At 43.2% G+C, this 25,398-nt stretch overlaps 1 protein-coding gene and 1 long non-coding RNA gene across 7 annotated transcripts in view; one reads left to right on the top strand and one right to left on the bottom strand.

The window, feature by feature from the left end:
• LOC141935999 (kinesin-like protein KIF20B) overlaps positions 1–24,590 on the bottom strand; it is a 195,723-nt gene extending 171,133 nt beyond the window's left edge. Inside the window, exons 1-8 of one of the 6 annotated variants that reach the window (XR_012626679.1) lie at positions 24,539–24,590; positions 22,896–23,052; positions 19,350–19,598; positions 18,462–18,601; positions 17,716–17,866; positions 16,512–16,779; positions 15,570–15,684; positions 14,014–14,189 (exon numbers count right to left, since the gene is read on the bottom strand). Coding sequence is in view for 3 of the 6 variants with exons in the window: in XM_074852727.1 (XP_074708828.1) it covers positions 15,816–15,937; positions 16,512–16,779; positions 17,716–17,866; positions 18,462–18,601; positions 19,350–19,598; positions 22,896–23,052; positions 24,539–24,570 (1,119 nt within the window). In the remaining 3 variants the exon portion in view is untranslated. Of the gene's footprint in view, positions 1–14,013; positions 14,190–15,027; positions 15,938–16,511; positions 16,780–17,715; positions 17,867–18,461; positions 18,602–19,349; positions 19,599–22,895; positions 23,053–24,538 lie in introns of those variants that run through there. The other 5 variants (XR_012626681.1, XR_012626680.1, XM_074852727.1 and 2 more) reach the window with 5 other exon arrangements.
• The window catches only part of LOC141936005 (uncharacterized), a 136,662-nt gene that overhangs the window by 57,834 nt on the left and 53,430 nt on the right, over positions 1–25,398 (top strand). The gene's annotated exons all lie outside the window — the stretch shown is intronic.

The raw sequence follows: 25,398 nt of genomic DNA, 5'->3' as shown, positions 1-25,398 counted from the left end.
GGGATTTTTTTTCAGTTTGTGGGTTTGGTGTCTGCTGCAACATAGAGTAAGGCTTGCGCTAGTGCCTAGATATTTAGATGACTTTTTCCAGTTGTTGACCTCGCTTTTTAAAGTGGTAATATTATTAAAAAGTAAGTAAAACAATATGTTGCTTATGGTTGCTTTATATGTGCATGTCTATGCATGTCACAAAATCACAACGTCTGTGTTTCGACAGCTTATGGTGAACCCAAAGGGTAGAGATTTTGAATCTTTGAATTTTTTCGGAGTCTTATTTTCTTTAATAATGTCAAGTAGCAATATTTTGCATATTTTGCTTAAGCAGATGCAGGCAACAAACCCCAGTTTCGTGTGCCATGCATCATGTTTGCTTTTTATAGAGGTAGTTGCCAAGAATGATTTTGTTTTCCATGGCGTATTCCTTATTGATGTAACGCTCCTTTGCTGGAGGAGCACTCCAGCTCTGGGGTCATACCATTCGGGTAGACTGGGCACAGCCTGAGGAGGAAGCTGGTGAAAAAAGAAGGCAGAGAGTTAAAGAATTACGTGTAAGAAATTTGCTGAGATCTACTACAGAGGACACAATTAAAGCTGAATTCGACAAGTTCAAGCCAGGAGCAGTTAAACGTGTAAAGAAGCTGAGAGACTATGCTTTTGTTCATTTTTTCCACCGTGAAGATGCAGTTGCTGCGATGTCTGCAATGAATGGAAAGTGCATTGATGGAGCTAGTATTGAGGTAGCGCTGGCAAAGCGAGGTAAGAAAGGAAGAGCTTGGAAGCAGCGTTTTAATGCTCAGCTGAGTCCTGGTTCTGAAAATCTCTTAGGGTTTCCTGACAAAGGAGCTGGTCATCAAAAATCCTTAGGGGAACCAGCAAGTCCTTCAGTTCGTCTTAATGGTCAGCGTAGTCCAGGCCCCTCTGAAGTTGAAGGGTGCACATACCCTTTTTTCCCAGGCACAAAGCTTACTCTAACTAGCAGGTATTCTTTAAAACCCGGTCACTTCAGTTCTGCAGTGATGCATCTGGATTATGTCTGCAATAAAAGTAACTGGACACCACCAGAATACTCCTTGTACTCAAGCACAACTCAGGATGGGAAAATACTCCTGGTGTTCAAGGTGGTTATTGCCAGTATTGCAGATGGTTATTTCATGCCAGACAGACTCTGCGCGACAGTAGAAGGTGCAAAGGAATTGGCAGCACAGTTCACACTTCTACATCGACGTAAGTATAAATGCTTTCGATTAGTTCTGAAGAACTGAAGCTAGAAAAGCTACTTTACAATTGTTCTGTGTGTATATATTTCGGCACGTGTGTGAGAGCTTTGTATAAAGTGTAAGTTAGTCGACAGAAGAATTGTTTCTTGTATAGTCAGCTGAGTCTGAACCATCAGGTGAGAGCACTGAAGAACACTGTGGAAGCATCTCTACAGTGCAGTGCTGGGGTGATTTTTGCTTACGTTTCTCTGCCATAATGGTTCATAAGGAAGAACTAGATGACATGTTAATTGACTTAGGTATACGGTCATCTGCGTGTTGATGATGGTGCTGAAAATTTATTTGAAAGGCTGTCTGTGTTCTCGATTTATTATCAGTAGGGGAAACGGAAGTGGTGGATCCATATTCAGATAAATAAATAGGTTTGGGAGGCTGTTTTTATTCCTCTTTATAGACGTTCTTAAGGCTATAGCAGAGTATCATTACATGGCTCTACATATACTGTCTTTGGGTAAAGAGTGCTGTCATTTTTTTTTTTAACCAGAAAATGGGAGAAAATAGAGATACAGTTATTCTTAATTACTTTCTAAGTGTAGATCTTCATTTTTATATATTCAGTTTCTTAAAATTAGAATGCAACTACTAGAAAACGGAGGGTTTTATATTATAAAAAGCTACGGTGAAATCTGTTCCTTTCGTAACTAAGAGTACAGATCAGTGCGGTTCTGACAGTGTTATCCCTGTTGCTCTCTAACGTGAAATATATAAATAATACAAAACGTAGCACTTCAGCCATCCAGTCCCCGGCCCAGCGTTTTTCAGAACATTCAGCACACAGCATTCAGAACACAGAACTGATTTCTAGTGCCAATTTTTCATTAGTAATTATAGTCATCATCTGATCAAACTTCATCCTCAAAGAAATAAGAATTTTGGCTCTTTGGGAGTTGGATTTGAAGGCTGTTACAGAGCCGTACCATAATGGTTGAAAACTCCTCGTACCTCCTGGGAAAGCTTCGTATAATTTATTCCACTTGTTCTTTTCAACAGTTTCTCTTCTGTTTAGCTCCTTTTCTGGCCTTTACATCCTGGTATATTTGAAGATGAGATAGGACTGATTGTTATAATTTTGCAAGTATTACGAACCGTCCCATACTTTCTCTGATCTGCTGAGTAGTGCTCTTGTGGTTTTGTTGCAGGGATTCTTCCAGCAAGACTAGATCAGTAGATGCTGTATCATTCAATGAATTCTTAGTAGTCTTTTGTGGGACAACATAAATACTCTTCTGTCATTACAAACAAATGTTTCTAATGAGTCCTAGAGCCAGAGGTTTGGTTGTTTTCTTTTTTTTTTCTTTTGGTGTAGAATTGTGTCTGTGAAGAATTACGTTGGAGGTGATGGGCTTGTTCAGATAATACAAACTAATTTCTTGTCTAATTGTGTGTAGAAAGCTGGGGGGTTTTGGGTTGTGAGTTTTCTTGTCGTTTGGTTTCTGGGTTTGTTTGTTTTGTTCAGAAGTGGAGCAATGCCAGAGTCGTTTGGGAGGGAGTGTTTTGGGGTTTGGAGTGGTGGCAGGCAAGTTCTCTCCAAGTTTCTTCTAATCCCTGGGAAGTTCAAACACGTTGTGCTTCAATTAGTCTTGTTTCCATGTATTAAGACTGCTGTGTCTTTTCACATTCTAGTTTAGAATATCAGCCTTCTTGAGCCATGGACTTCCAGGTTTGAAAGGAGTGGCATTCTCTGTGGATAGTGGCTACTGCGTGTGGGGCGGGCAGTGTCTGAGGCATCAGCCTTGGTGATCCTGTAGAGTCAGCTCTGGACAGAAGCGCAGTGAGATCACACACTGCAGTAAATAGTCCTTTTCTGATTAGCTGTGCATGCGTACAGGGCCCAGGACTGCCTCCACATGATTTAAAGCTTGATTCTGCTTTGGGAATGTAAGGAGGAGAAATCAGAACAGGTGAAGAAGTGTTTCTTAAAATGCTTTTACTTCATAAAATTTGGGCCCAGTGAAACTAAATTTTCAGAGATATGGAAACAGAAATAGGAACTGAAAGGTTAAGTGGAGTCCTGTGTTAGTGATGACTCTTTCTGTTCCTGAGAAATGCTTGAAGAAAGACTTTTCTGTTCCCCTCTATTGCCGTCTCCCCCCCTCCCTTTTCTTCCTTCCTTGTTGTTTTTCCTCTCACCTATTCTAGTTTTGGTGGATTGCCAAAGCTGCTGCTGATAGAGAACTGTTAAAATGGCGCTGCCATCCTTCTCTTCCTCATACTGTTATTCAGCACTTGCTCTGAAGGTCTCTGGGGAGATTTTTCTTTTGGATGAGTTTGTAGCAGACTTATTTCAGGCTTGACTATGATGCCTTTGTTTTGCAATGCATATTTCCTCTTGATTAGAACCTTGCTGCTCCTTCGTTTTGATTTTGCATGCCCAAAACGTCTTACAGGAAGGAGAATCTCCAAAATGCAAAGCCTTATCCGTTGTCTCCGCTTTAGCAGTGGTGTTTGGTTTGCATTAGTAGGTCACCTGCAGAAGGTGATACTTTCAGATGGTCAAAGTGATGAGAATTACTTATTTTTAATAAGAAAGTATCTGTGCCTGGTTTTGTACACGCTGTGGGTGGCATTTTAGTGGTTGAGTGTCTGTTCCCATTTTTTTCTAGTTATGAAAATTAGGGCCGTACCTTTATAACCTGTGTAATCCTGAACACAAACGGTAACAAGGATGCTAAACTCGAAATGATGGTGTGAGACTCTCCTTCTTTAAAGAAGGATGAAGACAGCTTCAGGTTCTATACTTGACCATGTGTTGCGGAGGCTTCTAAATAAGCAACCCACTACCAATTAAAAAAAATAAATAAATTAATTTTTTTTAATTTAACCACCAATCAGCCCTCCGTGTATTACAGATCCGGATGTCCGCAAGAGGAGGACAGAATAACTTTCTAGGGTTTAACAATAACCCCAAAGACTTTACAAAACCCCACACCCCAGGGGTTTAACGGAAACCCCAAACGCAAACTTCACTTTGTGGGTTTAACGAGAACCCAAAACGTAAACAAAACCTCACACCCCAGGGGTTTAACGGAAACCCCAAACGCAAACTTCACTTTGTGGGTTTAACGAGAACCCAAAACGTAAACAAAACTTCACTACCTAGGGCTTAACGACAACCCAGAACGCGCTATCACTCACCTGGAAAATGAGGACTCTCAACCTCGAGGACCTGCTCAGGGCAGCGTCCCAACCCAAGGCACCTCGAGGAGTTTCCTTGGGCAGCGTCCTGACCCAAGGGGAGAGTCCTGACGGCAGCGTGCAGCTCCAGGGGACGAGCTCAAAATGGCTCCCCCAGGGGACTCCGTTTATACCCAGGCCGAATCTGACCTGTAGTCAATAGCGGCTCCCATTGGTCAAAAGGTCTCAGCTACCGCGAGACCCTGAAAACAAAGACAGCCAAAAGCTGCCACGTTTCAACAGCCAGGAAGCTCTGTTTTCACTGGGCGGATGCACCTGCCACAATCCACCCCGTGACTACAGTCATGATTCGGCTGGTTTCCTTGGAGTGGTGGTGCAGTCACCTCTTGCCTCCAAGGTTAAAAGGGAGCGTGGTCCGGTGAGTCTCCATGCTCATTATGGATTGTCATCCCTAGGTAATTATACAGTCAAAATTGAAAAGGCTGATTAACCATTCTAACAAAACAAACAATTAATGCCCAATATAACAACACCAAGTCCAATCATATTCTTCTGAAGTCTGTCAATTCCACAAGGCTCCTTCACCACCCCGTTGTCATCTGGATCTTGATTGTCCATATGGATTCCCACAGCCAGGCAAGATGTCAAAATCGTCCATTCCTCCGAGGTCCTAACAAAAAAAAAACAAAACTAGGCCTCGGATCAAAACCCGGGCGTCAAGTTAAGAATCAGGGATTATCCATCGGACACTAATTCGGTGGGTTTTCCCACCTTTATCTAAAGCCTCCCAGGCATACATACCCCTAGGTTTTACCAGGGTCATAGGTACAATACCAACTGAGGGCAACTTTACCATGACAGGCTGGCCTGCATATGTTTTCAAGGGACACTGACCCTTATGATTGTCACCACCTGATAATCCCATGGGACAAAATGCTCGTATTTTTGGACTCCCATAATGTCCCCAGCAGTTATTAACAATAAAAACCGCTTGTGACAATCTCGTGTCCCAATTAGGCCGTGAGACATTAGCATGTTTCTTAATTAAGCCATTAACTCGCTCAACTATGCCATTAGCCTGAGGGTAATATGGTGTATGAAACACCCACTTAATACCTTCCCCTCGTGCCCAGTCTTGTACCGCTGCAGCTGTAAAATGTGACCCATTATCACTCTGAATACATTCAGGAATGGGCAAAATACCAAACCATCCCCTTAAAACTCGGATTGTTTGGTCTCCAGTAGCTACATTAACAGCTGTAGCCATAGTCAGTCCCGATACCACCTCTACTCCCACCAAGATGTACCTTGTTCCATGAGATGGCTTTAAAGGACCAACATAATCAACTTGCCAGGTGCTCCAAAGTGCCTTACCTTCTTTAATATGTTGGGCTGGTGCTTGATTTGGATGGTTAATCTTAAGCCTCACTTGACATTGTGGACAAGCTGTAAGAACTGCTTCGCACATCTTCATCGACACAGGCCATCCTCGGGACCGACACTCATAATAAAGATCTGTTTTCCCTGAGTGACCTCGCTTAATATGTAGCCACTCAGCCAACTGATCCCAATCTCCCTCATCACTACTAACTACTCTAATTTGGGCCAAATGATCTACTTGTTGATTCCATTTTGCAGCAGGGGTTCCATCTCTTGCATGGCCCTTTACCCACCCCACCTTCAGGGGGCGTAATCTACTTATTTCCAACAATCGTTGCCAATCCCCAGCTCTCCACACCTCTGTACGACCCACCTGCCACTGATTAGATTCCCACTGACATATCCACTCTGTAGCACCCTTATACGTTGCATAGGAATCCGTATAAACCACAGTGGCACCATTCTCTACTGCTAGTAAAAGAGCACGCAACTCCCCCACCTGCGCACTACCTTCTCCCTCCTCTATAACTGTCCTACCAGTACCAATTTCTAAAGCCACTGCTTTATATTGCCACTTCGATTCCACCCGACAGGCAGATGCATCAGTGAACCAAACTCCCCGTGTATCTGAATCTATAGTCAATTCAGGTGCCTCCTTAATTGGAGAAGGTTTGTAGGGTTGACTTAACAAAGCCAAGTCTAAATTTATGGGTTGCTGAAGCTTAGAGATTTTAACTGGGCCTTCTCTTAACTGCAATAACTGACTAACTCCCTCCAAATAAGCATACCACTTACGCACCGTAGCCTTCTGAGCTATCCCTTCAGGGGGAGATGACCCCTTAAGAACTGAATTTAGAAGAAGAAAAGGGCCTTGCACTACGATATCCTGCATAGTACGTAGCCTCTCCGCCTCCTTAACTGCCCTAACAAGTGAGAGAAGTCCCTTTTCCCACTCTGTATACCGCTGTTCAGCCTCCTTAAATGAAGTGGAAGAAAATAACAAAGGTCTAACTGGTCCTTGTGGTCCCTTCTGAAACACGCCACAATAAGAGGCATGTTCTGCAAATCCCCACTCCACTCTCAATGGGTCCTGTGGATGTAAGGGCCCCAACTTCTGATAAGTTTTAAGTTCATCCTTTAAAACATTCAGGGCCTCTGTATGCTGTAACATCCAATCCCATTCTCTATTTTTCCGAAGCAAATCATATAAGGGGCGGGCAATTACCGAAAACCCTGGTATATGCTTCCTCCAATAACCCAACGTACCCAGCAATTGCTGCAGTTCTACCTTATTACCTGGTATCTGTCCCTTCTCAATAACTGATAAAGTATCATCAGGTACTGCAATTGCTCCAGCAACCCACCAAGCTCCTAAAAATTTAATTTCTTGTCCGGGACCTTGGCACTTAGAGGGTGGAATATCTAACCCATTTTTAGTCAACAGGTCCCAAATAATCTCAGCCACTTGTCCTACCTGTTCTTTAGTATTTCCACCCACCAATATATCATCTATATACTGATATATATGGACACCTAATGGCACCTCCACAATGTCGAGAAGCTTGGCCAAAGCATTATGAGCAATAGTGGGAGAATGTTTATACCCTTGTGGGAGTCGATTGAAAGTATATTGAATCCCCTCCCAGGTAAAAGCAAACTGAGGCTTATCTTCATCTCTCAGAGGAATCATAAAAAACATATCTTTGACATCTAAAGCAGCCATCCATAAATGAGCAGCTGCCTGTATCGCTGCTACTACTGATGATATATTTGGGACAGCAGCTGTTAAAGGTGGAGTATTACTGTTCAATCTCCTATAATCAATTGTTAATCGCCAGTGCCCATCTGACTTACGGACGGGCCAAACTGGAGAATTATAAGGAGAATGTGTTCGACTTATAATTCCTCTTTTTTCAAGATCATTAATCACTTCTAAAATACCTTGTTTAGCGGCAGTTGGCAATGGATATTGTGAAACACAGGTCACCTTAGACTGTGGTAATGAAGGGGCAACCTGCAAAGTTTTTACATAAACAGTTTCTGTACCCCTACCTCCAAAACTCCACACTCTACCATCCGGCAAACACCACTGTTTACCTGCCAAAACATCAAACCCCAGTATATTTCCTTTATAAGGACTTAAAGCCACCTCCAACGCTGTCATCCTTTTTTCCCCTGGCAACCAAAATTGTGTTCTCACTAGGGGACATTTTTCTATTGCCCCCGTCACACCTACTATATTTATAAATTTCCTCGATGGTTTAAGTCCTAACTCAGTAGCTTGTTGTCTATTTAAAACACTAATTTGAGCCCCTGTGTCAATTAAAAACTCCAAACTTATCCGTTTAGGACCCACAGGGATATGTATATAAGGTTCCTTATCAGCGGACCATTGGCAGGAATTCACCATGCGGAGTGGGCGGCCCGATCCCCAAACCGCAGCTACTAGTTTTTTGACTCTCTCAGCTCCCCCCTCGATGCCGCAAAAGGGTTAATTTTTCCTTCCTGAGGGAGTACAGTTACCTGTGTTTCCCTTTGTTCTTGAGTTTTCCCCTCCAGCAATTCCACCAACTTTAAGATATTATCAGTAGATTGCCCGTGCAACATAACCCGGGGTATCCCCAATGCCAATGCCTTCCGCCAAAGATCATTCCTTCCTAACTCATAAAATCGACCTGGCTTATCTCGGGGCGATTCAAACTCTCTACGGGCAGGCTGTTCAGCAGGGGAAACCGTCTGACTAACTTGTCGAACTCTCCGATTTTCACCCCCACCCCCACTCAAATCAGTCCAGCCCATCTCCCGTCCATAAGCAACCAGATCATGTAATACTTCCGCCCATGTTAACACATGTACATGGGCATTGGAGGAATTTCTCTGATTACATTCAATAGCCCTTTGTATCCTCTCTCTAAGGGACTGGACATGTATCTTTAAGGCATCCGGGAGCCCTCTAATGAGAGGTTTAAGGTGGCTGGGATCCACCGGCGCCGCAAGCGGAATTCCACACCGCCCCCTCTCATCCATCGCCTGAATACAGGCTGCTTTTTGTACTCCCTCAGCCAGCTCTGACAGTCCCTTTACTTTAATAGTAACAGGCTCCCCTCTCTCCTTCGGGTCCACACCCCCAGCCCAGTAAGCCACTCGAGATGTTATCGACTGGTTACCCGCTGGTCCATCACTTAAAAACACGCCGGGACCCCAGAAACCTCCTGCCTCATCGTCACTCAACAAAATTCGATCCCCCCCCCCCCGTCAGAGAAACTCTCCACAAATATTCAGTTTCAGTTTCGCCTGGCTTGCGTGAATATTTAACCTGAAGCTCGCCAAGCTCCGGTCCTGTCCAGGGGGTTGTGCGAACGGTGGTTCGGGGGTTCCCACCTTGTGGACCTGTATGCCTTTCTGTTTTAATGAGAGGTCGCACATGTCTTTCCTCCAACTCCTTCATTTCTTCCGAACCACTTTCATCAGACTCTCCCCAGATGTCTCCATCCCACTCCTCAAGATCTGCACTGGTGATTAACTTTCGAATCTGAGCAACACTAGGGGGTCTTTTTGCTCGTGCCAGCATGATCTCAATTTTTTTTTCTAATAACAACCTTTTCTCTCTTTCTCGTAATAATTCCGACTTCAAACGATCAATTTCCAACTGCTCCTCCAAAAAATCTCTCTCCACTGTTGCAAAATAATCCTGGGCCTGAATCAAACAGGCACCTAATATGGCGCACATTTTTCCTTCATTTCCGCTTGTCCACCAACTTCCCCGGCTCTGTTCTAACTTCCTCACAACTTCTACCGGGTCGAACCATCTCTCTCTTGCCCACTGTATCTCAAGAGGGGAGGGGGCACGACTATATTTCTGTAACAACTCCTCTAAGGACATCCTGCCGACTACGCCAATTGTTGCGGAGGCTTCTAAATAAGCAACCCACTACCAATTAAAAAAAATAAATAAATTAATTTTTTTTAATTTAACCACCAATCAGCCCTCCGTGTATTACAGATCCGGATGTCCGCAAGAGGAGGACAGAATAACTTTCTAGGGTTTAACAATAACCCCAAAGACTTTACAAAACCCCACACCCCAGGGGTTTAACGGAAACCCCAAACGCAAACTTCACTTTGTGGGTTTAACGAGAACCCAAAACGTAAACAAAACCTCACACCCCAGGGGTTTAACGGGAACCCCAAACGCAAACTTCACTTTGTGGGTTTAACGAGAACCCAAAACGTAAACAAAACCTCACTACCTAGGGCTTAACGACAACCCAGAACGCGCTATCACTCACCTGGAAAATGAGGACTCTCAACCTCGAGGACCTGCTCAGGGCAGCGTCCCAACCCAAGGCACCTCGAGGAGTTTCCTTGGGCAGCGTCCTGACCCAAGGGGAGAGTCCTGACCGCAGCGTGCAGCTCCAGAGGACGAGCTCAAAATGGCTCCCCCAGGGGACTCCGTTTATACCCAGGCCGAATCTGACCTGTAGTCAATAGCGGCTCCCATTGGTCAAAAGGTCTCAGCTACCGCGAGACCCTGAAAACAAAGACAGCCAAAAGCTGCCACGTTTCAACAGCCAGGAAGCTCTGTTTTCACTGGGCGGATGCACCTGCCACACCATGCACACCTGCCCCTTTTGTGGCTTAAAGATAGCATTATCTAAAAATATTTTCTTTCCTATCACCAGAACAATTAAAAAACATTAGACGGAGAATGATTATTCACAGCTGTGGTCAAATCCAGAATGCAGATAAGTTGTTGAAAAATTAAGGAAGGATGTGTTGAGATTTTTATCTCTTCAATTATAGTTGCAAGTGCTATAGGGAAAACATTGTAAGGTGAATTTAAATTAACTATTTTAAAGCTTTCTAGCACTTCAGTGTACCATATGATTACAGTTCATGTGAATTCTTCCTTGGAATTCCCAAATCCCAGGTTGGTTTTTAAAAGCTGTCTCCCTAATGGCCCAGTGCTAGTAGTGCTGTCTTGTTATCTTTGAACTATAAAACTTTTTTCTTTCGGTGGCCTCTTTGGACTCTTGTTTCTGAGGATTTGGCCTCACACAGCGTGTGCAGAACCCTATTTCAAAGCAAACATGCATGGCTGACTTTGGAAAGATACACCTTCCGTGCTGATAAACACCCTCTTTTTGGTGTTGGCCTTGCCATGATAGTGAAACATAGTCGTAAGGAGCCTAGAATAGAATTTCTTTTCCCTCTCTAATCTACAGAAGTTGTTTATATTCCAACAGGACGTTGAAAGAAATGTCTGCAGCTGAAGAGGAGTTGCTGGATGTGACGGAGGATCCCTCCTCACTGAAGTGTCTGGTGGATGGTTTCGCATGTTGAATGATGCTGCATGGATGCAGGTGTTGTGTGGTTTGCGGGTGTTTTGCTGGTTCGTTTTGGTTTTTTTAATAAGCAGCAGTGATTTTGAGAAAAGTCTGTGTTTCTTCTTGGAAGCAATTTACTATAAGCATGAGTGTCCAAAGATGCCACAGGGAATAATTCCTTCTGGTAAGTAACTTAATTTTTTTGGCCACTTAATTTTTGATGATGTGTATAGGTATTTTTCTTTTTAAAGCAGATAGCAGACTGAGGTAAGTGAATGAGAAGGGGCTGCTCTGACAGAATTTTCAAATGGCACTGTTAGGATTAATAATCTCAAAGCCCTCTGGCTTTTTTTTGGTGATATGTATTTACTTTCACATAACAGAATTCTTGGTTATTACTGCATACAGTAGTCCTGAGCAGACAGCAGTACAACAATTAACCACTTGGTGACACCTGAATATTTTGAAAAAGGTGTCTGGAGGAAATACAGAAAGCTGTGATTTCCCTAAAAGATAAGCTATGTTTTAATATTACTAGATAAACCATGAACCTATCAAGGGAGTGAAAAGAATCAGATTTGTTTAAATATATGGAAAGTGCATGTCTAGATGTCCGTTTGTGAGAAGGGGAGCAGAGCTACATGTTGACGTTCCAGAAGAGGAATGACTGGGGGGGTGGGATCCAGACTAGGAAAAGCCTGAATGCCCCACAGAAGAAACTAATACCTTCTTCATTTAGTTTGAATCTCATCTCCACACAAATAAGTCTGTGTCTTTAGAAGTTACACAGCACCCTAGTGTTGTTTGCAAAACGGCGCTCGGCTGTTAGATGTGGTGTCCAGTTAGAAGAACGTGTCAGACTTCCTACTCTCGCGGGTCCTGGAGGCTGACTGGATGTGAGGCAGCTCCGATTTGGACTGTATGGTTGGGCTAATTAGCACAGACTCTATATTCCACCCCTGGTCCAGAGGCAGTGTTAGTGCAGAGTCGATGCCAAAATAGGAGGCATTCTTTATAATTCAGGTCCTTTGCATCAGTAACGCAGCTTTACAGCTTATGGAATCAAGCTGGCGCATTCAGATGACTTCAGAGCGCGGGAAGAAGAGAACTCGAAGTGGCATCGATGTGTGCTGAATTGGAGACCTTCCACCTCCCTTCCTTTAGTAAGAGTAAACATCTGAAGCTTGGAAAAGCAGAACATTCTTCTGAGAATGTTTGGGTTTGGGCTCTTTGGTTTGGTTTGGTTTGGTTTGGGTTACTACTGGTGGAATTCCACTGGTTTAAGGAAATACCAGAAGATGTCAGAACCTCTTTCTAGTCGTTAAGATAACACCCTCTGTAGCAAAGGCTGAGTCCTGGGCAGTTTTGTCCCTGCTGAGCGTGACTTAAGGGTGATGGGGAGGAAAGAGGTTTCGGTAAAGTTTCCTCGGTTTTGGGGATCTGCCCTGTTTTAAACTTGTATTCCACAACAGGGTATTCTTTGTCCACTCACACACGCTATTCCATGCGGCATCTCACTAAGACACAAGTTAAGAAATGAATTTTTAGGTAGAAGAGAGTATTTAAAAGCATTTAACAGAAAGTATTTAAAAGAAAATAGGCGGATAAATCTCCGAATCAAGGAAAAACATTTTGATAACTAACTGTAGCATCTAAGTTCCAGTTTAATTCCAGTTCACCGCATGGAATGTGTATAGTGAACAGTACTGAAGCAGGTGGAGCAGGCATTCTATCTTACTGCTATGAATTCGCTCCTTTAAGCTTCTTAAATACTGCATACAGCAGCAATTTACAAGTCAAGGATAAAACTTCTATAAACTAGTTCAAGAGTCTGTACGCAGCATCTTGGAAGAAATTTATCCGTAGACTGCTGTCTTAGATTTTGGACGGTAAACTTGAAGTTCAAGCAAAATGCTTTTATTTTACTGTTTTATTGTAGGGTTTTTCTTCACTTCAACACTGCCTCGGTTTGCTTTATCAAAATTAACTATATTGCTGTTGGAACAAGCAGCAGCCTGGTACAAAATGTCAGATGTTTAAGGAAATACAGAAATTGCTGGCTTTGTTTAGCAAATACAGATGACAACTGGTGATTGGTGTGTTTGGGGTTTTTTAGTGATTTTTAGAAAGGCTCAGAATGTAGTGTAAGATGTTCCTTAATCGTATGAATTTAGAAGTCTTAAATATTTATCAGATGACTTACACATAACGGTTTTTATCACAGCCCCAAGCAAGCATATATAACTTTGCTGTCCCTGAGTGCAGCACAGTGGGACAGTAGAGGTGAGTAAACCTCCTGGGATTGTGTTTGGTGCAGGTTTTACCCCTCAAAGGCATTGTCTCAGCGGCACTGTTTGGGCTGTTCGTTAGAGAAGTTGGTCTCAAGGTTATTTCCCCACATACACACGCCTCTGAGAAGGCTTGTGAAAAAATTCTGTCCAGATTTGGTTGGTTTTTTGGTATTTTTGTGTTGTTTTGTTTTTCCAAGACCACCATAGCTATGCTGCTGCTGCTGGATCACCCAGGCTGATGTTCCTGTGCATTGTGCAGCACAAAGGAAGGTTATGGTTTTTACTCCTAAAATGACTGAGGCGTATTTCAGTCATTCAGTCATTTCTGAATTACTTGCATCTCCAGCTCGGGTTTAAATTGATGTTGAGAAATGGAGTAGTTACTACACCAGTGACCTGGAATACTTCTTTGGGTAGTTGGTTTTATGTAAAAAGGAGAGACTGATGTCTCCTCCGATTTGCAAAAAGTCTTCCTTTTAACTACAATTTTATGCTACAATTTTTTTCAAATATGCTATTGTCGATGAATTTATGTGTGAATGTCACTTCTGAGGCCTCTTAATTTTTTAAAAATAGAGATTATCATCTTCTCTGAGTGTTGGGAGATTGGTTCTTTAAAGCTTGTAAGACAGTTTGGAAATAGCATTAAATACCTGCTCAGTGCTGACTTTACTGCTGGAAACTTCTAATCTGAGTCTCGCGGGGTTTGTCCTGAGGATTCAGTTATTTTTCAGTTGCTGCTGCTTACAGACAGGGTGTATAAATTTGTAAATCTGGGCCTGTGTAGGAGAACGTGGAGAAAACAAAGAAATGTTGGACTGTGGTTATCCGTGAAATGACTTGACTGACTTCAGCAGAGTCAGTCACTTCAAAACAGGACTGAGTTCAGTGCCCTTTTCTGGTCCAGTGGCGAATGACAGTGAACTTCCAACAGTAGAGTTGGGTTTTGTTTATGCAGCGTGTGTGTGGCAGAACTTGTACTTAGTCCATAGTGCATTTGGATCTGAAGTGTTCAATATGCAATATGCAAGACTGCTGCTGTGATCTGTGTGATGTGTTGAGTTGTTTTACAGAACTCGGAACAGTGGTCTAATATGCACATTCAAGCTGTTGCCTTTAATATTTTGTGTTCAGTGGAGGTGAAACAAAGGGTCATCGGTGTAAAGTTTGGTTAAAAGGAGAGAGAGGCTGAGCAAATACTTAGGTTCGGTACTGAAGAATGGCTTTTAAAAGCATAAGGCTTTAGGAAAAAAAACCCTGAGATTAAGTTTTGGGTTTTTTTTTTACTAGGTCCTTTCTGATCTTGCTTGAACTGTTGACTAAGTTCCTTAATGATTTGAGTTAGTATTAGGGGCGCAGAGGACAGGGCAGAACGCGGCATTGGCATGACACCGACTGCTTTCACTGCAACATTATCTTAAGTTCCTTAATAGTTCAGTCCATCTTGGACTAGATGATGCAGTGTGCTTGCTGAAATCAAGCGTCTCTTTCCTCTCCCATTCCCCCTCTTTTTCTGCAGCCACTATATGCCCTTGGCTTGAATTGCCCTGAAGAAGAAAACATTGGAATTTCCTGCTTCGGATCTTGCCACAAAAGAAAAGAAGACCACCACGTGGATAACATGAATTTCCATTAATTATAATATTCATATTATTGCTCTGCCTTAAAAAGTTCGTGTGCGTGGTGGTAGTAGGTGGAACACACTGATTTTTGTTGCCAATTTACACAACCACTGTCCTTCTCACATAACTTCTAACTTCAATTAGATTTGACCTTTTGCTGCAGCAAAACCTCCTTTCCCTCCTCTTCCATTCAGGCAAAAATAAACCAGACAGTGACATAATCCCTCTCTTCCCGCTGCTAGAGTCCTCCCAGTTTGAGTGTTTTGGGTTTTTTTTCTTTAGAGTGGCTCTTCATAGTCTCATGGACAGTCCTCCAATAATAACTCCAGATCACTGCTTCCAAAAGTCCTGTTTTCCACACACACCCCCACACACCTTCTGCTGTAACTTCAGTTTCAATGCCAACTTCACCTGCTGCCATTTCAAGAAAGCAGCAATTACTTACAGAAAATGTCAATTGTCCAAAACAGTCAAGTCCGTTATAAGCACAGATTTAGATTTTTTTGTAAACAGAAAATTGAGATGTCTTAGACTTACAGAGTCTTTTATGGTTTCTTCTAAACGGGATATCAAATCTTGCAGTCTCATGGTAACATCATCTTTTTGCTCCACGATGTCCATTAGTTCTTGAATCCTTTTATTCTGCGTATTCCTTTTCTTAGAAAAGAAAGTAGTTCAGTCAATGTTCAATTCTTGAACTATACGATGCATTTAGAAGCAAGATCAGTTAAGCTAAGCTTGATATAAAAAAAAGCTAGAAACGTACTACAACAGCATTTTAAGCTACTGAAGTTTTGTATTAAAGCAAGTAATTCTGCACAAGGGTTTTTTTGAGAAAGTCCCCTCAGCTGGTTCTTTAAGCTGCTCAGCAGACTCGTCCGATTTAATCATCTGCATTTCCAAGTCTGTGACAGGAAGAGAAGCCTGCAGCAAACAAGCAGCCATTACACAGTTTACTCAGGAATCCATTTTTCCAGATCTTCTGGTACTTTAGGAGCTTTTGAATAGACTCATTTCTTTTTGTGTTGGCTTCTACTTGCAGGACACATTTCAAAAGTTCAGGTTTTTTGGATACAATTGGGCCCTGCAACCCGTATAAAATATAGATCACATCAAGAGACTTCTGCTGAAATCGCACTATGAGGTATTGCTGCTTTTGTCTATGAATGGTCCACAGAATACCTGAAACCACTGCGTCAGCACAATGTGAAGGGCTGGATCACAACATAACCATGAAATCACGAATAAATAATGTTGACGTGTTGCCCCACAGTTCAGAAGTCTTCAAGTGACAGTTTTAAGTTTTGTCTTAAAAATGAAATAATCAAGGCCTGTGGGATTGTTCAGCCTGAACATACACCAAACAATTGATTATCACCTCTATGCACACGATTTGGTTCCAAAATCCTGCTCAGATGGATTATTTCTATTTTACAGTGTCATTTCTTTTTGCTTTCTCATCACACACCCCCAGCTCACCTTTGGGTTTCTGTGTCAGCTGCTCTTCAGTTTTGATTAGTTCATCGGTTTTCTTTGTCAGCTTTTCTTTGGTCTGAGTTAGTGCAGTGGTAGTTTTGCTCAGCTGCTTTTCAAGCCAACCTGTAGCTTCCTGGGGGTCCTCTAGAGACACCACGTGTCTGTGTGTTTCTTCTGCCTGCTTTTCGATATCAACGACATCATCCTGCAGAGAATCAGTAACGCCCTCACGATCAATGTAGGTGCCTGGCCCTATGCCATACTCTTCATTCTGGAAGATAATTTATATCCATTTAGAAATAGCAAATAATGACACAATACCCATTATTTCTACTGAAAATTTGGAAGACCATTATGTCCTCAAACACCTAAGTACAGTTAATTCTGACTTCAAAGCCATCTTGTGGGTTCACAGGCAATTTGATGGCCACTTTCTGTCTACCTTCACACAGAAGTCTCCAGCATCCAGTAACAGCTACTTTAGTTTTAAAGCATTTAATGGCCCACCATCACATTCCCTTTTATATCACCACTAAAGCATCCCCTCCAAATTTAATATAAAAGCTAGCATTTTTACCCGATGAGAACACCGAATGAACACAGCAAGCAAACAGCTTTAGAAGGAATACATCCGAAAGTTTCAAATATCAGTAGAAGGTTGGGAGGTCAAATAACTTTGCGGGAACTTATCAAATTAAGTTGTATTTAAAACATTGACTTTATATCTTTCCTCCTTGTTTAAAAACAAAGGGTTGTTTCAAACTCACAAGAACCAGCCTCAACCTAAGAGCTCAGTTATGCTTAAGTGTATATACAGTTGTCATTGCTCCAGCTGTAGCCACAACAGCCTTAAGAGGGAAAAAGTCTCTGGCACCACTCCAGTACAGCGCATATATGGGGCCTAAGAATTCAGCTTCAAATGCCTTAAACAGGCACTTAATGCAACAGTTTATAGCATAACTGCAGCTTTTCCCCCGGCTTCTCTGTACACAGTAACTTTGTGTTGCAGAAACGCAGAAAACCCCAAAGATTCCTAAATGCATCTCCGAGGCACAGCAGCTACTCCTATTGAACACGCCAATGTACCTTGCTGAGGACACAGTCACACAGCATGCCATTCCTTGGGACCGCTCTGCTCCTTCTGGAGACGTCCCATCACCACAACAGGTGGTTAGTGGAAGGGATGGCAGCAGGGGGATAAACGTACCAGAGGTCCAGCTTGTTCGCTGCAAGGCTGATCCTTTAGTTTATTTTCTTCCTCCACGTCTCCAAGATAACCATCTACAAGTTCCCTGAAGATCTCCAGGCGCGTGTCAGCATCTTCTTCAAGCCGTTCTCGTTCGTAAGAAAGGCACTCACTAGAGTAGGGAAACAAGTCAGATACAAGCTAGCTAGCAGGAGCTGCTAAGAAGTTATTAGTACAGCTGCTATAAACAAAGATGGGTTTTTCTTTATTCTGGCACAATAGAACAATACACAAATGGTGTTGCTACACCAAAGCAGAAGTGTATTTCCTGCACACACACTCCTGAAGAATGAGGGGGAGACATACACACACAGGTTATGGCTGACACTTAACTACAAGCATTGTTTCTAAGCTTCTGGAGCCAGAACACCCATCCGAAGTACCACTAAGGCTGCAGGAACCAAAGGATTTGCAAGTGTCACTCTTTCTACAGACATCCTATCAAAGCTCCTCTGTCAGGGAGAGCTCTGCAGGAACACTGCTGACAGATTACACCCCCCCCTCCATCCCCCCCAGATCAAAGCCTTTCCTACACAGTATTTTTCCTGAACTCATAGTCCAAACACAAACTGATCTATTACCAGAGGCAGGAAGTCTGGCAGAAGAGTGTGGTCTCTTATAGCCAAGGGACAGAGTTAAGAAATAAGTGAATTGAATTTCTTTTTTTTTTAATCAGTAACATTAAAAACCACTCAAAGCTAACTTACTTGAAATATATTTCCTGCTCAGCAAAATATTGGGCAAATTCCTGCGTCACCTCTGCACGAATTTGTAGCTCCAGCAGTAACTTCTTCTTCTTTTCAGCAAGAAGTTGGTTCTTCAACTCTTCTGTGAGACTCAGCAGCATCTGGAATTACCATTAGGATTAAGTTTTTCATAAAGAAATGGTTTCCCAGAAGTGAGATTTTCCTCATTCCTCAAACACTACAACACCACTTTACTCGTCCACCTGACAAAAGCCCTTCCACTTCTTTCATTAGCTGATTCATAAACAGAAGATTTGTGAGGAGCTCAGAAGATCTCTTTGGTCCTAACGCAGCAGTTTATAAGTTTGCACAGAGCAGGCATTTGTAAAGAACATCCATTTGATGACCAGAATTGCTGAAGTTGTCTTAAACAGGCTTAAGCTCCACAGGATTTGGCTCTTGTTTTCCAGAGGCTCATTTTGGGGGCAATATTAATGAAACCTCCACAAACCAGTTTCTAGTCCTCCGTTCCCTCCTCGTCTTCCCTAGAAGCGACTACATTTGCTTAAGGAACAGTTTTCAGCGTTTCCTTGTGCAGAGAATACAGAGGAACAGTCTGTATTGCTAAAAGCAGGTAATACTTGCTGTGCATTGACCATGGGCTCCAAAGGGAGAGAAAGCCCAATCTGCAATTCTTACTGCTTAGTCTGTATTTAGACACATTATAGAGTTTGCCCACAACAGGCACCACACCATGAGTAATCCCACTTTTAGTTCTTAATGCTGGATTTAGATAGAATAAGGGTGATCAGGAAAAAAGAAAAAAGGTGGGAGATGGGGAAAACCAGAATAAGACCTTGCTTCAAGACTCCGTGCTACGCTAATTCTTAACACAGCCCTGGCACATACCATGTACTCTTTTTTCCCAATAAGAACTGTATTTTCTAGGTATTTCTGCACTGCTTCTTCTCTTGACATATGCTGTTCCTCCCCGTCATTGTCATCTTCGATCACATCTTCTAAGCTCCTGTCCCATGGGGCAGTAACTCTTTTCCTTGAGATGGGCATTTTAGTGTGACTAAGTAGTGAGGATGTTGTTGCTGATTTCTGGCCAAACGACTGGTCCTGGACAAGAACAGATGTGTCCATAGCTAAAACCTACCCAGAAAACAAAGAATAAAGTCTTCAGTACTTTTTAATCCTCTACTGGCACTTCCAAGACAGACCTGTTGCACTTCCCTAGAGGTCTCTGAGCACAGCACTCCCCCAGTCTATCCTCAGGATGGTTTGGGGAACTCCAGGTGTAGTTTACACATTATTCTTAACCTGGTGAATCTAGAGAGTCTGGAAATTTTTTCTTATTGGTGTTTTGCTAATTCAGGATTCCGTATCTTAGGGCTTCCTAGGTCACCTCTCAGAAACAGAGGGAAATGTAGAACACTTGTTCACTTAAGAAATTAAGTGAACAGGCTGTATCACAGTTGAAATAAAGCCTAGGTTTTAGGAAGAGAAGGAAAACTTCCTTCTGCTGAACTCTTTTAAAAACAAAAAGTAAAACAAATCCCTACAGACAGAGGTTAATGCACACACACTCCATTCCCACTCTCAGTTTTGGTTGTTTGGGTTTTTTAGGCACAGAACTGCAAAGAAGTGCAACTCGTCTACCAAAACCAGTATGCTTAAGAGAAGAAACATGGATTAAAAACCAGGTGAGATTTGGGTTGGGTTTTTAATGTTTTGTCAAGAGCATATGTCATATAAAGCTGGGATTCCATAGAGCGATTCCTGAAATAGTTAAATTCGTGTGTAACCAAAACTTCCAGGTTTAAGCTTTACACACATAAAACACCCACCCAAACCTCTCTCTGCTGAAGTAGGTGCCAACTTCGAAAACTGTTGCTATAAGAACAATACTTCAGCTTATGAATTTAGTGGCAAAACTACAGGGACACATACATGATGGTTTTTCTGAAGCCCTTAGAGACTGCTAGAGCTAGATAGAACATACGCCTGTGCTTTTGGGGTGAAGTCGTGAAGAATTCTGCTGCCACCTGCCTTCCACACTGGAGAATTCCAGTTAACTAACTCGGATAAAAACCACGGTAACGGACAGATTCCAGCCCACAACAGCCACACCACTGGATTATAACCCAGCATACCACTAGGGAGAGGCTTAATTCTTTCCACTACAAATAAAAAATGCACTGCGATCCTTTCTAGTTCCAATTCCTAGCCTATGCTCAGTTTTCTCACATTCTTGCATTCATTTCAGAACTAAAGACACCAGGAAAAAGGTATGCTTACACAAAATCCAATCCCCGTAACTCTCATTGGACTGAACAGCTTTAGAATTCCAGGCACTGAAGTGGATTTCTGGACTGCTCAACAGGGATCTCTTTAAGAATAAAGCCCAGCAGAAACCTGTCTGAATTCAAATCTTTACAAGTCCAACAGCTTTGGAGCTCTGCTGTTCCAAAGCCACTTTTGCTTCCTTTGAGGTTATTTGCACAGACTGGAAGAGGGGAACAACCTCAAAATCACTCATTTCTTTCAAGTATCCTGACAGAGAGTAAATTGTCCAAAGGAGCAGAGCTACCAGCATCCCCGCAGGTGGCGAGACTATTTGCATTCCGTCCTTACTAAGCACCAGTAACCCCAGAGGATAAATGATCAGGTGCCCAAGCTAGAGAAAAAAGCTCCGTGTTTACATCCTATCAATATTCAGCCACAAGGCAGAAATCCACAGACCATCAGCAATATTGCTCACTTTGCTGCTCATCTGGCAGCACAGACACATCCATACTGAAATACAGAGAGTTGCTTCCCACTGGAAAAGGGAGAGCCCTGAGCTCTCTAAAGGTGCATGGACCCATCAGCACAGAAAGAAGTGCTCCTCTACCTCCTTCGCTTGGCCAAGTATTGGGCTGTCAGCAGTCACAGCGCTCGCTGCGCTGCCCAAGGCAGAGCCTCTGTAACACCTGGTTGCACTCAAACACCCAGCTAGGAACCAAGGAACATATTAAGTTAAAGGACAGCTGGATTACATTGGTTTCTCCTCATCTACTCATAACTTCTTGTTTATTGTAATGCCGCTTGTAATTCAACCTCCCACGAACAAGGTAACAGTCACTGGCAAACAACGAACAGCCCCAAGAAGCTGTTGCATCCTGCACTGCAGTCCCTTGCCATGGACTGAACACAGACTGCCATGTACTGCCAGAAAGGAAAGGCTGTGCTGGCAATACTGGGAATAACAGGAGAGGAAACCACGGCACCCCGCAGGCAACATTCTGCCCTGACAGTTCTGATCACATCGTTAAGTCCTAGAAAAACAGAAACCATGAAAAAGTCCCCGGAGTCTGAAAAGACACGAATGAAAAATTCTTGAAAACCCACACAATACAGCCCAAACTAGTCAGGCGTGGGGGACTGTACACTTTGGGAATGTTGGGTTCTGTTATTTACCTGTTCTTTATTAGGACAGAGCACCCCATCATCGCCCCAGATTAATGCTGACTGAAAACACTGGCAGTGGGCTTTAGTTCTGATCTACCCAACAGAAGATCACTTAGAAGACAATGTCGCTGCAATAAAGATCAACTTCACACGGCACAAGACTCATTGTCCCTCTACTACTTCTGAGTATAAAATCAGCATTACAGCCTCTAGAACTGCCATTTCATTGTAGGAGAAATTGTTCCCGCGTAAATCAAATCACCTTATTTGTTAAAATGCTTTGAAAAATAATTAAGGAATGACACCTTCTGACCAGAAAGGATATTGAGCTTTAACAGTACAGAAACAGCACATCAGGAGACAAGGTCTCCTAGGATATTACTGATCAACTCAGAAACCTGAGACAAGACAGAAATACTTGGAAGGACTCAAATATGTTTTAATTATTTATGCTCTGCCTGTAATAACTGAAACAGACTCAAATACTATTCCTTATTTGAAGACAAGGCATATAAGATGTATATGACCTTTACAATAATGATAAAAACCCCAAATATGAGTCTGGACTTACACACTTTTCCCATTCTGACATCTAGAACACATTTTCTTAACTCCCCCCTCCTCCCTCTAGATACTTGGAGGAAAAAAAGAAGTCACACACACCTGGCTGAAATTATTACAGCCTTACAAAGCAATACACTGTATGTTTATGTAAACTCTGGCAGTGACTGTCACCTGGCAGTTTAGGATATTTGTAACCATTCTATGATTAAGCTGCTCCAAGCTGGCAATTAGCCTCATTCACAGAAGGCTGATGCTCCCAATCAAGTATCAGTGCAGTGCCACACAACTCAGTCCAATCCTATCTATCTCCTCCAAATTAAAAACACACTGAAGATGCTTTTCCTCTTCTCTGTAAAATTCTGATTATTCTTACTGATGAAAAGACTAAGCTCATTAAAAAATATCCAAACAATGCAAACATTAAAGCTTTCTTACCTGCCTCGTGTTTGAGCTTGAAGAAACCAAAGACACATCAGGAGAGAGATCTGTTTTAAAATCTTCCACGCTTCCTGGTGCCGTTCTCTGAAGTGGCTCAGCACCAGCAATACAGGATGGTCTGAAAAAGTCCTCCTTATCCAAATTCGGTTCCATCCTGCGAGATAAAATACAGCCCTTTTTTTGCTTTCTGATCACATGCCATAAAGCTTCTGAAGTCTCTCATACAAGACAAGTCAATCTGAAACTGAGAGCTGCAGTTTCTCTAAGGAGAAAGCTTTCTTTATCCTACTCAAAATTTACACAGCAAGTTCCTGATAGCTGGGAGAGGCTCTGCAGTGGGGTTCACATCATGATGAAACGAGACCAGCCATTCTTCTTCCAATGCAAAGCAACTGTTTACCAGGGAAAAACCCTTACACATATACCACAACCTTGCTAAAACCCGTGTCTGACAAGGAAGAGAGAATTAAAAAAAAACCCCACACCAAACAATCATATTGTTCTGCATCCGCTTCTCCATCATCCCATTATAGCGGCCATTTAGAATAAAAGTTCATTGCAAGAGTAACCCAAACTTCATGGTTATCTCCGCAGGACCTGATAAATAATTGGTATTATAAGTGTAACACAAAGTAGCTGAATACGTGACAGAGTCCAGAAAAATTCTGAAGACTAGCAGATACTTTTAGCTCTTAAGGGGACACCAGAAAATGAGAAGACCTCATGCCAGAGTGCAAGTTAAAGAACTGCTTTTTAGTAATTTTTTCAGTTGTTTTACAGATCAGCAATTCATTTATTCATCCAAAATTTAATGATTTTTGTGCATCTCAGAATCTGGGCAGTGAAAATTTGCTATAGGAAATGGAAGTAAATTGATCCAGTGTTGATAGTAGACAGGTAGATTTCAAAATAATCTTTAAAAAGTGCATTTTATTTCAAAACATTAGCATTTTTGTCTGCCCTTCACTCTCCAGTTGCTTTTTCCTGTGATGTTACAGACGTGGCTTGGCAGCTTTTGCTCTGGATTAAGTTTAACTCCTTGGGCTCGCAGACTACGACAGCAGCTCCCTGGGCTCGTAGACTCCCAGACTGTGGCAGCAAGCACCCCAGCAGCTGGACACCTACCACGTGGCCTCCTGCAGTTTTGAAGCTTTGGCCAGGATGAGTCAATGGTCTCTAATACTACATTCCCATGTCTGTGCTACAGCCATGCAGACACATTTTGTCTCTAAACACTGACGGGGAACACCCGGTGTTCATTAAAGCAGCAGACAGAGCAGGGCTGGTTCAAAGCCCTTTTGCTCCGAAAAAGCCTTGCCTGTTAAGCAGCCGTAATATTTTTGTTCCCCCCAGCAAAGAACCTGAAGGACACCAGCACTTTGGGGTCAGAACAGTTAACAGCTCAGCCTTCCCACCCAGCTTGTAAAAGGCGGATCCAGGACTTCGTGAAGCCAGACAAACTTCACAAGATGCAAACGAGGTAAAGCGATACATAAACGAGGCGGCAACGTTTAGTTTGATCTACAGGTCTTATTTTTGCCAGACACTACATGAAAACCAGGAACAGCTTGGCCTGAAATACTGCCAAAGCTCGAACAAACACTGAGCTGGGAATAAGCTGCTACTGGAAAGCAACATACCTGTGCTGTGCCGGTCCAGGAGTGTTATTCATCAGCTGCACAAGTCCCGGGGCAAAACTCTTACCAGACCTTGGCAGGAGACATAGCTGTTAGGCAACTGGCAGTTTATATTTTGTCTGAAATACGAGCTTATTTTAGAGTGTGATTGGTCAAGATTACGCCCTCACTCTGGGCTTTCTTACCCAAGGGGCCAAAGGCCAACACGAAGCTCTGCGAGCCAAGCTGGAATTCAAAGCATTCCTGCGAGCCCCGCACTCCGAGAAGTCAGGTCCCACCACTAACACAGGTCCCAGACAAGGTGCGACTGTCCGTCTGTCTGCACACTGTGTCGGTCACACAGCACCGTCATTCCCTGGGATGTGCTGGGGGAAACGGGCACACTGCCTGCCTGGGGCCACTCCAACGGACTTGTGTGCGGGGAGATGTCCCTGTAATTCTGCTCACGGTGCCAGCAGAGTTCGGAGCTGCAGACACCTTCCGAGGGGGATCCCGACTGGCACACCAAGCCAAGCGTGTCACCGCACACACACAGCCTGCAGCGCTGCCAGGCAGCACAGGGGCTGGAAAGGCTCCAAACCTCACAGCCGGCAGCTTATAAAACCACAACGCATCAGCGCTTACACTGCAAGAGATTCAAAGGAAAAACCTTCCCTCAGCGCAAGGCTCCGCAGGTTTCCCGCTCTCACGGCCGCCGCCGCACGGCCTTGCCATGGCCCCGGCCGCTCCCCGCCACTCGCAGCCCCACAGCAGCACCGAAAAGTTTCCCCCCCCGGCCCCCCACAGCCTTTCCCCCCCGTAACGCCGGGAGTAACCGCGGCCGCAGCGGGGAGAGGCGGGGGAAGAGGCCTCAGCCCCGCCCG

The sequence above is a fragment of the Strix uralensis genome, chromosome 30 (assembly GCF_047716275.1).
Source record: "Strix uralensis isolate ZFMK-TIS-50842 chromosome 30, bStrUra1, whole genome shotgun sequence".
In the NCBI taxonomy this organism is placed as follows: Eukaryota; Metazoa; Chordata; class Aves; order Strigiformes; family Strigidae; genus Strix; species Strix uralensis.
Note: the sequence above shows the minus strand (reverse complement) of the source record. Positions and strands in the feature narration are given on the sequence as shown.